This window comes from Natator depressus, chromosome 4 (assembly GCF_965152275.1).
Source record: "Natator depressus isolate rNatDep1 chromosome 4, rNatDep2.hap1, whole genome shotgun sequence".
NCBI classification, from domain to species: Eukaryota; Metazoa; Chordata; order Testudines; family Cheloniidae; genus Natator; species Natator depressus.
The window spans coordinates 116,853,324-116,869,429 of NC_134237.1; the positions used below are offsets into that span (position 1 = coordinate 116,853,324).

The window sequence follows — 16,106 nt, forward strand, 5'->3', positions numbered from 1 at the left end:
CTATTTAACAGATACGACCCTGAAATATGATTTAATGCTAAAACATGCATTAAAATGGTACTCTTAATTTATTTTGTATAATTAACCGTTTCCAAAAAACTGTTTAAAAATTTTAATCTGCTTAGATGCTTAGAATGATACAATTTTACTTTACTTATTTTTCAACTTTAGAACCATAAATTTTAAACGTAATAAATTAATAATTTTTGGTTATTTATTATGGAACATATTACCGCTTGTAGCCGGGGCAGTCGACAACCAGCCTTTCTTGAAATATGAAATAAAAATGACCCAACTGCCAGTTCGGGACGCCTATGGTTTAAATAATTTTGGATAATGTAATATGGTAGCACGTACTAACGCTCAGACAGACATAATTTCATTACTTTATATTATAGCGTTTTTGAGATATTAATCAGAAATTGACTTTTCATCACCTCCTTGAGGGGACTGTAGCTCCCTTAGGAAGAATTTTAGGACGTGTTCACAAACGTTTTTTTCTTAAAATGACCTAACGATTCACCCCCAAAGTTGTGTTGGACATTTTCCAGTCACTCTGGGTATATCACAAAAATCACTCCTAATTTATGCAAAAATGTTTACTGTATATTTATATGCTTGATGCACTCGACTTTTCAGTAAATTTAAAATTATAAACAACGCTACCAAAAGACCGTTGAACAGATGACATATAGAATAAGTCCGCCAGAGTGATATGGGAGCATGTACAAATGAACAAATGTACCGGTAACGGGAGCCTACGTGGTTAATGTCTCTTGCGATATCTTAATATATCAATAAACCATTATTTTTTTTTGCAATTTATACCGGTTTGTGATATCTTAAATGTTGCATCTTGCGTCACACTTTTCCATAATTGCAGCACTCAGCGCGTTTTGTTGATCAACCCTTACAAAAGAAGTATCAACACATACTTATCTAACTAATCTACACAAGTACGTACTCGCCTAACCTTTGCACAGGGGTGGGAGCAGTCTGCAGTGTTGTTGGATGATTATCTGATTCTTTAATAAAACATGTCTCCAAAAAACTTTGTAATTTTGTATCTGTACATTAAATCTTGATTTTGGCCAAAGTGAGAATAACTGTGACATATTACGTAAAGTAAATGTTAATGTCAGTTGTTATACCATCAAACTTTTTGGCACCTTTAGGACTTTCTTGCTAAATATCATTCATTTTGGATTGAAAATGGGGAAGGAAAAAAAAAAAAAACTGGAGCAGTCAAGATTTTCTGTCCTCCAGCTCCGGGCAAAAACCTGCAGCTCCGCACTCCACTCCAAAGCCCTGGTAACAGTGTACCAACTCAATCCAAGCCTTTCCACAAAGAACTGTCAGAGCTTACTCTTTGCTCAAATATTTCTTTACTTGAAGTCCTGAAAACTAATTGCCAGACATCTGGCCGAGTTCAGTATCCTGACAAAAGGAAGAAAGGAGATCAGCACAATATGTATCCTGGACTTCAGAAAAGCAGACTTTGACTCCCTCAGGGAAATGATGGGCAGAATCTGCTGGGAGGCTAATATGAAGGGGAAAGGAGTCCAGGAGAGCTGGCTGTATTTCAAAGGAGTCTTATTGGGGCTCAGGAACAAACCATCCCGATGTGCAGAAAGAATAGCAAATATGGCAGGCGACCAGCTTGGCTTAACAGAGAAATCTTCAGTGAGCTTAAACACAAAAAGGAAGCTTACCAGAAGTGGAAACTTGGACACATGACTAGGGAGGAGTATAATAAATTTGCTCGAGCATGAAGGGGTGCAATCAGGAAGGCCAAAGCGCAGTTGGAGTTGCAGCTTGCAAGAGATGTGAAGGGTAACAAGAAGGGTTTCTACAGGAATGTTAGCAGCAAGAAGGTGGCCAGGGAAAGTGTGGGACCCTTACTGAATGGGGGAGGTAACCTAGTGACAGATCTGAAGTACTCTATGCTTTTTTTTTTTTTTTCGCCGTGGTCTTCACAGACAAAGTCAGTTCCCAGACTGCTGCACTGGGCAGCACAATATGGGGAGGGGGTGAGCAGCCTTCAGTGGTGAAAGAACAGGTTAAGGACTGTTTAGAAAAGCTGGACATGCACAAGTCCATGGGGCCAGATGCAATACATCCGAGGGTGCTGAGGGAGTTGGCTGATGTGATTGGAGAACCGTTCACCATTATCTTTGAAAACTCATGGCGATCGAAAGAGGTCCCGGACAATTGGAAAAAGGCAAATACAGTGCCCATCTTTATAAAAAAAAAAAAAAAAAAAAAAAAAAAAAGGAAGAAAGAGAATCCAGGGAACTACAGACTGGTCAGCCTTATCTCAGTCGTCAGAAAAATCATGGAGTGGGTCCCCAGAAATCCATTCTGAAGCACTTGGAGGAGAGGAAGGTGATCAGGAACAGTCAAAATGGATTTACCAAGGGCAAGTCATGCCTGACCAACCCGATTGCTTTCTATGACAAGATAACTGGCTCTGTGGATATGGGGAAAGCAGTGGAGGTGATATACCTTGACTTTAGCAAAGCTTTTGATACAGTCTCCCACAGTATTCTTGGCAGCAAGTTAGACGTGTGGATTAGATGAGTGGACTATAAGGTGGATAGACAGCTGGCTTGATAGTCTGGCTCAACGGGTAGTGATCAACGGCTTAATGTCTAGATGGCAGCCAGTATCAAGTGGAGTGCCTCGGGTCAGTCCTGGGGCTGATTTTTGTTCAACATCTTCATTAATGATCTGGATGATGGGATGGATTGCACCCTCAGCCAGTTTGCAGTTAACACTAAAATGGGGAGAGAGGTAGATATGCTGGAGGGTAGGGATAGGGTCCAGAGTGACCTAGACAAATTGGAGGATTGGGCCAAAAGAAATCTGATGAGGTTCAACAAGGACAAGTACAGAGTCCTGCACTTCGGATGGAAGAATCCCATGCACTGCTAGGCTGGGGACTGACTGGCTAACCGACAGCTCTGCAGAAAAGGACAAGGGGATTACAGATGACAGAACAAGAAGCAATGATCTCAAGTTGCAGTGGGAGAGGTCTAGGTTGGATATTAGGAATAACTATTTCACTAGGAGGGGGTGAAGCACTGGAATGGGTTATCTAAGGAGGTGGTGGAATCTCCATGCTTAGAAGTTTTTAAGGCCCGGCTTGACAAAGCCCTGGCTGGGGTTGGTCCTGCTTTGAGCATGGGGTTGGACTGGATGACCTCCTGAGGTCTCTTCCAACCCTAATCTTCTATGACTCTATGATCTCAGGAGGCCATAAAGAGGCCGTTTGTGTGTGTATGTAAGGGGAGTCAGAGAACGAGATGTTATTAGTGGAATACATGCTGGAAATCTGTGAGAGACACATTCCCTTCCTCCTTTTCTGGAAGTAAAAGACTGCTTGAAGGTCCCTGGATGACTGACTTCTGGATCAGAATTACAAAGGTACACAGATGGGACTGAGGGCTTATCTACACAGTCCTGCAGTCTGGACTACGGGGGTGTGAGTTGTTTGCAATAAGCACTGAAGTGTTGCAGTGTAACTGCCCTTTGTAGACTCTGCTAGCATGAACTAAAAAGGTATCTAATTCACATTAATGTAGTCTTGTTTGAAATGGGACTACATTAATGAAAACTAGATAACTTTTTAGTTTGTGCTAGTAGGGGCTATACAGGCAGTTACAGCACAATACTTTAGTGTTTGCAGCAGTTGACATCCTCGTAATCTGCACTGTGGGGTCAGATAGACAAGCCCTAAGTGTTCATGAGAATGTGGACATGCAGTATTTATTTGTGACAGGATTTCTGTATGGGAAAAGTGGAGATTGTTTTAGCCTGTGTGAACATCTGACTCCTACACTCAGCTCTTATCCTGATGTTCTCAGGGTGCAAACTATGGAAAAGTGGGGAAATTGCCTTGGGGAAGCTGGCAGTGCTGGATAGTTATTGGGCAGTTGGGAAGTTCATGACTGGTGAAAATATGTTGAAAATGTGTCTAGCAGTATGTGCAGGGGTGTTTGAAGAAGGTGACAAATATGCCTGCAATAACTGAAGGATATGAATAATTGGGCCTCTCAAACTGTGCAGGAGCTATTGTTTGAGCCAATCTGTGCCTGCCCTATCAAGCTTAACAGAGAAGGCTAGTACTCTCTCTGATAATGAAGCCCTTAATGGGTAGTTGTCTGGTTCCTAGGTTTCCACATGATATAAATATATTAAAAACTCAACATTTCAGACATGGACAGAATAAAAAACTCTTCACACTGCAGTGTGAAGATATTAATGGTGTGTGTATCCTCTCAGTAATCTTTTGTGAAACCACTGCTTTCCTGGCTCATGAAACTGGATCCTGACTGTGCAGACCTTGGTAGATGATAGTTCAGCAACAGACGGAGCAGATTCAGTGTCATTGTGGAGTGTGTATTTAGACAACTTAAAGCAAGCTGAAGTAGCCTGCTGATGTGGTGATATTGCAGTGAGCAATATGGGTACCATATCTTCCTCTTGTATTCTACACAACATTTGTGAAAGCAAGGGTTAGATATCTGAGAGAGGCAGTGTTGTGTAGTAGATGGATCATTGAACTGGGACTCAGGACACTTGGTTTTTGTTCTGTCTCAGCTACTGGCCTGCTGGGAGTCACGTTACCTGTCTGTGTCTGTTTTCCCCATCTGTAAAATGGGGAGAATAATGCTTACCTGCTTTGAGGAGTCTACTTTCATCAGATCTACTGATGAATATCACTCTATTGGGGGGAGGGATAGCTCAGTGGTTTGAGCATTGGCCTGCTAAACCCAGGGTTGTGAGTTCAGTCCTTGAGGGGGCCATTTAGGGATCAGGGCAAAAGTTGGGGATTGGTCCTGCTTTGAGCAGGGGGTTGGACTAGATGACCTCCTGAGGTCCCTTCCAACCCTGATATTCTATGATTCTATAAGAGCAAGGTATTAAGAGACACATGTTCTGTGAAGTGTTTGATCCCTTCAGTCCAGTAAGTAGCTGGATAGTAAAACAGTGCTACCAGAAGCTGACTGTTGTGAATGCAGTCCACATCAGGTATGCTTTGATCTTACATTGTGCATGTGCCGAGTTCTAAGGCCTCAGAATTGTATAGACCTAATAATTGCTTATTAACTTTTCCACATTTCATCTCTGTGCTCCCATTTCATCTATCATCTCTATGCTTTCTCCCATGTCTCCTCTTATGCACGGGAGGAGCTTCCTACAAAAATCCATGAAGCCACTACATTATCCCCCTTCAGATCTCGCTCTCAAACTCACCTCTGTCACAGTGCCTACAAAGCAAATTACAATGGCTAAGCAGTGAATGTTCTGTGACTGCTGCTACTTACACCAATCATAATAGTTTTGCTGGTGCTTTGTGCTCTCTGCATCTATTCCTGTCTGTCATTTCTTGTCTTGTACAAAGATTGTAAGCTGTCTGGGTAGGTCTTCACTGAAGGAGAGTGGTGGGTGGGGGTGGGGGGGTGTGTGTTCATAGATATTAAGGTCAGAAGGGACCATTATGATCATCTAGTCTGACCTCCTGCACAACACAGGCCACAGAATCTCACCCACCCACTCCTGTGATAAACCTCTCATCTGTGTCTGAGCTATTGAAGTCCTCAAATCATGGTTTAAAGACTTCAAGGAGCAGAGAATCCTCCAGCAAGTGACCCGGGCCCCATGCAACAGAGGAAGTTGTTACCTCTGGTTAGCTACCCCAAGTTTATAGATTCAAAGGCCAGAAGGGCCTATCTGCTAGACCATCTAGTTTGATCTAGAGCATATATTTTAGAAAAACTTCAATCTTGATTTTTAAGTTGCCCTTTCTGGAAAAGCTACCACAATCTTTAGTAAATTCCAGTGGCTAATTATACTCACTTCAAAATGTACACCCCAGTTCTAGCCTGAATTTGTCTACCTTCAACTTCCAGCCATTGGATTTTGTGATACACTCTTCAACCTAGCAGACAAAAGGTATCTTTGTTAAACTAAACAAATTGAGCTCCTTGAATCTGTCACTATAAGGCATGTTTTCTAATGCTTTAATCCTTGTCAGGGCTCTTTTCTGAACACTTTTCGATTTATCAACATCCTTCTTGAAAGGATTGAAAACCAACTATCTCAGGTTAAAGTAGCAGTGAAGACATAGCAACTTGTTTTTTAGCTTAGGTTAGCTGCTCAAGTTAGAGCCAGAGGTTGAACTCAAGCTGTTAAGCAGAATCTCTGTATTTTCACTGCTATTTTAGCCCAAGTTAACAGAGTTAAAACACTTTTTTTTTTTTTTTTTTACTTTGGTATAGACATATACTTTGAGATATTGCACACTGTTTTGTTTATGTGCACAAATGGGGCCCTGAAGCCTATAGGTGCTATTGCAGTGCAAATAATTATAACACTTAAAGTTACAAACGCATCGTTTCTCTGCAATAAATAACTAGTGCAAAACCCTCCACATAAAGAATATGGTTCTGGACTTAGGAAACAAATGATATTGGATTCCAGTTCCTTACTCTGCTCACTGGCAGTGGTGGAGTGCAATGAGAATTCACTAGGCTAAGCAGATAATGATAGTACAGACCAATAAGAGCATTTTGTAGAGGACTTAGTACATGTCAAAAATGTACAGCCCTATGGATGGGCTAACAGTGCAGATTGCCTTTTGACTCTGCATGTTCGCCTTCATAGTTATGTTGGAACTTTCTATTGCAGCTGCATTTCTGTATTATAATGGATATTCTCTATCTTAGATTCTGTGTCCTATTGCCTAAATATGTTTTATGTCGTCTCCCCCCCCCCCCCCCGGGTTGATTGTCCTTAGACTTCAAAAATTTTCAGTCTCTTTCATGCCTCTCTGAAAGTAGAATAACTCACCTTCTTGTTTGAGATTGGTCAGGCGCTTTGCTCCTTCTGTGTGACTGTAGTGGTATGGCAATACTTCTGGTTGAAGCCTTGTTACAAAAGTGGTCTTTGAAATGAGTAATAGGGCGAGGCTTGTTTATGGTGTAAGCATTATTATAATTATTTGTATTACAGTAGTGCTTAGGTACTGCAATCCTGGATCAGGACCCTGTTGTGCTAACACTGTACAAACACACAACAAAAAACTGCCCTTAAAGACTACAAAGTCACGTGGGAGATTAGGCGATACCAAGGATGCAACAAAAGTAACAATTTGTGTATTTCTGAATTCTTGTGCCTTTATTACAAGGCATTCTAACCTGGAAATTGAAATAGTAAGGACATAGATTTCAGTCCATGTGGTTAGGGTGGGCAACGGCAGAGTTTCTCATTACATTTTTGGAAAGATTTTCTTCTCCCCAACAAAAGTGAAATCTGTGTATGTGCTCATACAAGTATGTGTCTTGTTAAAGTCTTGCAGACTATAGAATACACAACAGTATTTTGTAACCAGGTTACCATACGGTGGACAATGAATTTTCTGTGCCTTTTTGGTTAAAAATGTTACTGGCTTGGGGGGGGGGGGGGGAGTTCATTTTTTTTCACTTTGCCCTGCCATAAATTGTGTATTATATAACTACTGTAAATACAAAATTATGTGAATACCCAGTCTGTACAAAAAACATGTTCATATTATCATTACCCTGTCCTACCTTTCTCTTCTCCCATCACTGTCTGTTTTACACCCATCTTGTGTCATGTCTTAAAGTAGGACTAAGTTCATTGGAGCAGAAAGTTTTAGTTAAATAACCAATTCTTTACAGTACCTAACCCTCTGGGTGCCTGACATTTTTGCAGGTCTCTTGATGCTTGTGAAATGCAAGTAATAAGGCTGTTTTAGATGTAGTTTGTCTGTATCTGCTTTGTTTGCTTCCCCATGACAAAAGACATATTTCTGTATTGAGAAAAAGATGTGGAGAAAGGAACAGTTAAAGACATGGAAAGCCCTGCCTCAGCTTGCACTTTTAGCTAGTCTGCTTTGCTTGTTGATAGTTTGAATATAAATACATACTCCTAGCAGTTCTGCAGTGAGCACATATTGAGGACAGTGCTTCAGTTAAGAGTGCAGTGATTATAGCTTTTCTACTGTAATCTACCCATGCTAGTATCTAGATAACTGTTTGAAACACCCATAGCTACAACTGCCACTCTACCACAAAGCAGGATGGCCTTTTTGTCTATTTTAGGTACTTCCAAGGTCCCAATTACCATAGTATTTGAATACCTCACAGATCCCCACAACACTACTAAAGTAGGGAGTTTACTGTTTTTCCCATTTTATAGCTGCTAAACTGAAGTGCAGAGAGACTTTGCCCCAGGCCACAGAGGAATGTCATTGATGGAGCAGGGAATAGCCAACTCCCAGGCTAATGCTACTGGATCATCCTTCCTCTCTTCTACTAGGGAAACTTTAATGTGCCCTAAAGATGTCTCCCTCCAATTGCTAATGAAAATGCAGTGGGCTCAGTATGTCTGGTATATACAGAGTAACAAACAGTAGAAGATGGTACCTGTGTATCCTGGGACAAAGAAAATGTGGTGATATATTAATGTACTATTTGAGAAATAGTGTATGATCACGTGTTATAAATATAAAGGGAAGGGTAACCACCTTTCTATATACAGTGCTATAAAATCCCTCCTGGCCAGAGGCAACATCCTGTTACCCTGTAAAGGGTTAAGAAGTTGAGCTAACCTGGCTGGCACCTGACCCAAAGGACCAATGAGGAGACAAGATACTTTCAAATCTTGGGGGAAAGAAGGCTTTTGTTTTGTGCTCTTAGTTTACGTGGTTGATCTCTCTTGGGACTGAGAGAGGCCAGACAGAAATCCATCTTCTCCAACCCATCCTAATCCAAGTTTCCAATATTGCAACCAGTATAGGTAAGACAGGCAAGGCGATTAGTTTCTTTTGTTTTATGTGAATTTTCCCTGTGTTAAGAGGGAGGTTTATTCCTGTTTTCTGTAACTTTAAGGTTTTGCCCAGAGGGGGATCCTCTGTGTTTTGAATCTGAATACCCTGTAAAGTATTTTCCATCGTGATTTTACAGAGATGATTTTTACTTTTTTTTTTTTAAATATCCTTCTTTTAAGAACCTGACTGATTTTTCCATTGTTCCAAGATCCAGGGGTTTGGGTCTTTGATGATTTTGTAACAAATTGGTTAGGATATTATTCTCCAACCTCCCCAGGAAAGGGGGTGTCTAGGGCTTGGGGGGGGGGAATATTTTGGGGGAAGACGTCTCCAAGTGGTCTCTCTCCCTGTTTATTTAAAACGCTTGGTGGTGGCAGCATACTGTTCAAGGACAAGGCAAAGTTTGTACCTTGGGGAATTTTTGAACATAAACTGGTAAGAATAAGCTTAGGGGGTCTTTCATGCGGGTCCCCACATCTGTACCCTAGAGTTCAGAGTGGGGGAAGGAACCCGGACGTCATGTAATTAAAGTCTCTTGTAATGCATACACACAAGGGACTGAGTGAAGATTATGTGTGCAGCCTTAATTTGACATCTTCTGATATTGCTTAACTATGCAATCTTAAAGTTCTCAAAGTCCATCTTTTACATGGAATTTTGTAAATTTATTGTATATTATACTTGTGGATGTTATTTAGAACTGTCCTTAACAATGGTACTTTTTTCAAAGGGGAAAAGGCAAAGTACCACAAAGGGAAAAAGGAACCAGAAAATTGAACAAACAAAGTATTGCCACACTATAAAAACTTCACAGAAATTCTTTGTTTGAGAAGGGTGACCTAACTTAATCTTGTTTCCACTAGTCATGAGTAAGGCTGTGAGTCTGTCATGAAGTCACAGATTCTGTGACTTTCCATGACCACTGTGACTTCTGCAGTGTTTGGTGTGGCTGGCCCAGGGGCCACCAGAGTAGCTTGGGCAGCCCCTGGACCAGTGGCACCAGCCACTGCTGGGACAGTCTCGGGCCACCTTCTCCCCCCCCCCACCCCCCCCCAGCAGCAGCAGGAGTTTGGATGCATGTGGGAGGGGGGGCTCAGGGCTGGGGGTTGAGGCATGGCAGGGAGTGAGGGCTATGGGCAGCACTTACCTTGGGGGACTCCCTGGAAGTGGTGACATGTCCCTCCCTCAGCTCCTAGCTCCGGCCAGTGGGAGCTGTGGAGCTGGCGCTTGAGGCGGGGGCAGTGTGCAGAGATAAGAGCTGAGGGAGGAACATGTCACAGCTTCTGGGGAACTGTGTAGAGCCGAGTAGGGAGCCTGCCAGCCAGCCCCCCATCCCCTCAGCACCAGCATCCCCCTCTACTGGCAGTGCCCCCTAGGCCTCCCCCTCCCCAAGATTTAGTCAGGGGTATATAGTACAAGTCATGGACAGGTCACAGGCTGTGAACTTTCGTTTACTGCTCATGACTTTTTACTAAAAATAACTGTGACTAAAACATAGCCTTAATCATGAGTAATATGCCAGCTGTTATCAGAGGTGGTTAATTTGATCCCTTCAGACCATATTGCAGTCTCTCTCTTTTGGGGTGTCTTAAGCCATGTCCACACAGGGGGGAGGGAGGTATATATTTTTAATGCAGTAGCTAATGCATGTCAATCCTAGTGTAGTCAAGACAAATTTTGTAGTTTTCACATATATTAAAAATTCAACTTGTCTGCATTAGAATACACAGTAGCTAACATGTTAACTGTGATAAAATGTCTTTCCTAGTGAAGATGAAGCTTTTGATACCAACGCTTCTCCCTCTAGACTGGCTAATATGTCCCTTCTAAAATCTTTTTTCCATATTTGCCAGTCATGTCAGTGACTTCTTATTGCCTTACATATCAAACTGTAACTGCTGGGAGGGAACTGGATTTTTTTGTTTTGCAGAGAATTATGGAACTTCAAAGTTGCTTTGAAATTTCCTGCAAAAAGAAGTCCCAAAATAATGTTGCAGGTTGATTTGAAATGTTTCATTTTGATGAGATTGAAACATTTTGTTTCATTTTTGACTTTTTCATTATGTAATATAAAATTAAAAAATTGGAATGAAGTCCTTTTGGAATGGAAAATCAAAACATTTCATTCTGAAAAGGAAAAAATTGAACGTTTCAACCTTGTTGAAATGTTTTTCCAATTTTTCTTGTTACATGAATTTTTATCAAAAGTGACAATGCTTCTGCAAAATGTCTTGCTTTCTATGAATTGTCATTGTCTGATGGAAAAAATATTCTGTTGGAAAATTTCCGAATGACAGTGTTGCTTTCCCCTCTTTAGGCTTGCTTAGCCTGATCCCTGTAGGCAAGGATTCTCAGGAACCAAAGAGTACTTGAAGTGTGCTCTATCCTCCATCCCACTGCAGACCTTGTAAGAGGAGAAAGAGGGGAACAGGAATCCACAGAATTAGAATGGGCTTTTTTGTTTTGTGTTGAGTCTGCTTTTTATTTTATAATTCAGCTTCTTTCTGCTTGATCCTGCTTTGCAGAAGTAATCCATGTACTTTTCAGGCTACTGCTATAGAAGTTACAGTGCTGAATTTTTACAGTGTCCTAGGAATAGTTAATATGAAGACCACATTTTTTGCTCCAAAGAACTTTAGAATCTGAAAAGACGCTGACAGGTAATGATGAGGGAAGGGATGCATCAAAAAAGCCAAGTGAGAGAACTGATAGTGTGGTGAAGTTTGGCATATTTCTTATTTTCACAATTTCTGTAACTTGTTATTTATATAGTTTGCCAGTTTTGCTGGCTACTTTGAGGGAAGACTGGAGCATTTAGGCCTCTCTCCATTAGAAAGAAGAGAGCTTTTGAGGGGATTTGGAGGAGTGGGTTGAGGTAGCACATATTGAGTCAGGAGAGGGGATTTTATCACATGCTGTAGCATGCAGATAATGAGAGAGAGAGAGAGACTTGAAGGAAAAGTTAATTGTGCAGCAGTTGACATTGCTGTCGGGCTAAATAGGAGGATGTGGTTTAAGAGAGAGGTTACTTTTTATCCAACAATTCACATTGATTTCAGTGGGATTTGTTGGTTCCCAGCATTTCTGGACCTCCATCTACTGTTTAGATGCCTAAATATGGTTTTAGGTACCTAACTTTAAGCTTCTAATTTTGAAAAATTTGGCCTCCATATAAACATAATTTTTGAAAGCTTTGCTGAACTTAAATGGGCAATACTTTTTTACTTTTAAACAAAATGCTTGGTGAAACAATATTTTTCTTTCAATCCTTCATGGCATTTTTCCTGTCAATTGGGCTAACTCATAAGAATCTGGCTGATGTAACTCTGATACTGACCAATTCATGTTGAATATTTTAAGAGTAAAAGTTACTATTTTTATTTATTCATTCTCTCTCAAAATTAGGCTTATCTATTCCAACGGACAAGGTGGCAGGGGCTAATACTGGCAACTTTAATTGAAAAGTTGTCTTTGTATTAGGTGCCTGGCTACTAATGCCTGTAGTGTTAAGGTTAAAATGGGTGTCCTGCTTGTGGTGGTGTCTATATTGAACCAGTGAACATCTTGATATATCCTCCAGGTACTGGAAGCTATAATTGCACAAGGGGCACTGGAATAAAGAAAGTCATCATGTGTTAAGACTTCAGTTGTTTTGTTGGCTAAACAGTGTAAGCATGTACTGAGAGGCCACCCATTGGAGCATGAATGACAGGGATTGAATTTGTGGGAGCAGTGGCAGTTTGCAGTACTCTCCCAAGCACTGCCCACAAAATAAATGATGTCCACATGAGATGTCACACACAGATTGTGCAGATCTGCAAAATATGATCATGCCTGTCCTGCAAGCCCCTTGGGATCAATTATCTATAGTGGTGTCCAACTATACCCGTAGGCTCTTCTGGGCTTCCCCTCAGTGAGACCATATTCCTGGCTAGTCATTTTAAGCTTGACTCTCCCATACTTGGGGGTTGAGGGAAGGAGTAGGGCTCAGATGCTTTGCTGGGCTTCTTGGGTTTGGCGCTTACTTATAGATAGTTGATAAGAAAAGTTACAAAAATCTGGTAAAAATCGATGGCTGGCAGGGCTAAGGAGAACAAACTTTAAGTATATCAGGAACAAAGGAAATCCTAACAATAGTCTAGGTCCGTTAGTAGATGGAAACAGTAAAATTGTGGATGCAGAAAAGGCAGAAGTATTGAAATATTAAAGGATTAGAAAGCATGCCTTATAGCTGTGGTTTATAAACTTTCCAGACTACTGTACCCCTTTCAGGAGTGGGAAGCATAAGACCTATCCCCATTGCCCAGGTCTGAAGCGTGTAACATAGGGTATATCTACACTGGCACTTTGTCAGCAAAACTTTTGTCAGCACCCCCCCCCCGCCCCCCCCAAAAAACAAGTTTTACCAACAAAAAGCGCCAGTGTGAACAGCGCTTTGTCATCAGGAAAGTGCTCTTGCCGACAAAGCCTCTGTCACTCAGGGGTGGGGGTGGGTGTGTGTGTGTGTGTGTGTGTGTGAGAGAGAGAGAGAGAGAGAGAGAGTGTGAGTGAGTGAGGTTTTTTTTTCCTCTTGTTGGCAGGAGAGTTCTCTCCTGCTCACAAACAGCAGCTGCACTGTGCAGCTTTTAGCGGCATGGCTGTAGCAGCACAGCCGTGTTGCTAAAAGCTGTGTAGTATAGCTAGAGCCTCAGTTTCAAGGGGCCCCCTATGACGTGCAGCCCAGGCAGTTGCCCTTCTTGCCACCCCCTAATGTCGGCCCTGCACTTGTGACCCCCACCTCCCCAAACTAGTCCTGCAACCTGCAGGTTGAAAAACACTGATCTAGATGAGCTGACATACCCCCAGCAATACATGTACACCTGGTTGAGAACCACTGCCTTTTCGTGATAGACTCAAAGAGTCAATCTATTTAGTTTAACAAAGAGGAGATAAGGGGTGACTTGATTAGTCTGCAAGAACCTACATGGGGAAAAGATATTCCAGCAACTGGTTTTACACCTTTCTTTGCTAGACTGAAAGTTTAAGCCTTATTTCCAGTCTGAATTTGTCTAGCTTCAAAATAATGAGGGTAATTAACCACTGGAACAGTTTACCAAGGGTCATGGTGGATTCTCCATCACTGACAATTTTTAAATCCAGATTGGGTGTCTTTGTAAAAGATACATGCTCTAGGAAGTATTTTTGGGAAGTTCTATGTCCTGTGCTATATAGTAGGTAAGATGAGATGATCAATGGTCCCTTTTGGCCTTAGAATTTGAGATACTATGCAAATGTTGGGAAATACTAAGTGCAATTTGTTGTTCTTAGTCTTAAAAAGACTAGAAAACATACCATATAGTGAGAGACTCAATCTATTTAGCTTAACAAAGAGAAGCTTAATGGATGACTTGATCAGTCTGTAAATACCTACATGTGGAACAGAAATGTGGTGATAGAGGGCTCTTAATCAAACAAAGATATAACAAGATCCAATGGTTGGAAGTGGAAACTAGACAAATTCAGACTAAAAATAAGGTACAATTAAAAAAGGGGGGGGGTCCCTCATATCCTTTGGAACAAGCTACCCAGGCTTGTGATGGGTTCAGTGGATTCTTCATCCCTGGAAATCTTTAAACCAAGATTGCCCATTTTTACAATGGGCAACTCTACACTACAAGATTAAGTAAACTTAAGTTATATCGACGTACAGCCACTGCAGTAATTAAATCCATTTTTCATGTCCACGCTAGGTTCATTCTCTTGGTGGTGTGTCGCCTCACCAGGAGCATTTCCACCAATTTTAACTGACAGGCTGGAGCCCTGCCGCCCGGGGCTGGCACTGCGTTGACCTAAATACACCGACCTAAGTGCTATGCCTCTTGCGGAGGTGGAGTTAAATCTGAATAGTTGGCGACTTACATTGGTGGGAGCAACATTGTAGTGTAGATGCTTAGAGTTACGTCGACATAAGCTGCCTGACATCAGCCTAACTTACTTTTAGCCTGGTGTATGCTACAGAAATGCTTGCTAGTTCAACCACAGCTATTGGACTTGAAGCGGGAATTAATTAATGAAAGACTTGTGGCCTGTGTCATGTTGGAGGTCTGTCTAAATGATTACTGTGGTCCTTATTTCTTCAAAATCTATGAATAGATCAGAAAAGCAACTTTGGTATGTTAGTGGGAGTTATCTTTTTGAGGAGATGTGACTATGATTGTTAGACCATGTGGCCATATAACTCAACAGGGATGATGTCTATTTACAGAATGGTAATGCTTTCTCTTTCGTTTATAAAATAAATGAAAGAACCCTGAATTTCAACTGCTCAGCAGTCTTCTGTCAGTTGACTAATAAAAATGTTGCTTCTCAAAAACCAAAACCGAGGTGCTGTTGCTCTAAGTGCCATTTCCAAAGTGATGATAACAATGGTAATAAAATTGAAGCTTTCATACAAAGCCAGGTCAAGCAAATAAATTTCAAACTATGAGTTGGTTGTTAGTTGCTTGGTAAAGTGCTTATTATCCCCCCTCTCCTGGTGTGTTGGTGTTTAAATAATGTTGCTTGAAAAGTTTCCTGGAAACTTGGAATTACTCCATAATTTTCATAAGAATAGTATACCTACTGTGTGTCATTTGGAAGTAAGCAACATGTAAATGGCTGCATTCTTGAATGTTCGCTCATTGTTCATGTTTGTTTTATGGATACACATCACAACTTTCTTTCTTTTTTTTTTCTTTTTCTTTCTGTAGGTCCTGCTGGGGACTTGCATCTGGCCTCAATGTGAAATTAAGGTAGAAAAACACATCTTCATATGTGTTTGCTAGTAGGATTTAGTTTATTCACTGGTCATGCCTGAAGAGTGATGTTCGTCTCTAGATGGCTAACTGCCAGGAAATATAAATGATTGTCCTAGAAGTCAAGCCTCTCTCCTGTTTACTGGAGTGAAAATCACCTCCAGATATCGACGGAATATCAACTACAGAAAATGCTTCACGTTATAAGGATGCCAACCACCTAGATTCATGCGCCCTATCTGTACAATTGTTGTGGATGGTTTGCCATCTGAAAGCTCCTCAAGCTCTTATCCAGGCCCTGTATCTGTTTCTGAAATGTCTCTGCTTCATGCTTTGGGCCCAGTGCAGACCTGGCTGGGACAAGAGCTAGAGAAGTGTGGCATTGATGCCATGATATATACTCGGTATGTCCTCAGTCTTCTGCTGCATGATAGCTATGACTACGACCTGCAGGAACAGGTATTTACATATTTTAG

The 16,106-nt window shown here is 41.3% G+C and overlaps 1 protein-coding gene across 2 annotated transcripts in view; it reads left to right on the plus strand.

Annotated features, from left to right (window-relative positions):
* KIAA0232 (KIAA0232 ortholog) overlaps nucleotides 1-16,106 on the plus strand; it is a 106,274-nt gene that overhangs the window by 12,702 nt on the left and 77,466 nt on the right. For both annotated transcript variants that reach the window (XM_074951727.1, XM_074951729.1), the window contains exon 2: nucleotides 15,586-16,089. In XM_074951727.1, coding sequence (XP_074807828.1) covers nucleotides 15,859-16,089 — 231 coding nt within the window. In that variant the 5' untranslated portion in view covers nucleotides 15,586-15,858. The remainder of the gene's footprint in view (nucleotides 1-15,585; nucleotides 16,090-16,106) is intronic.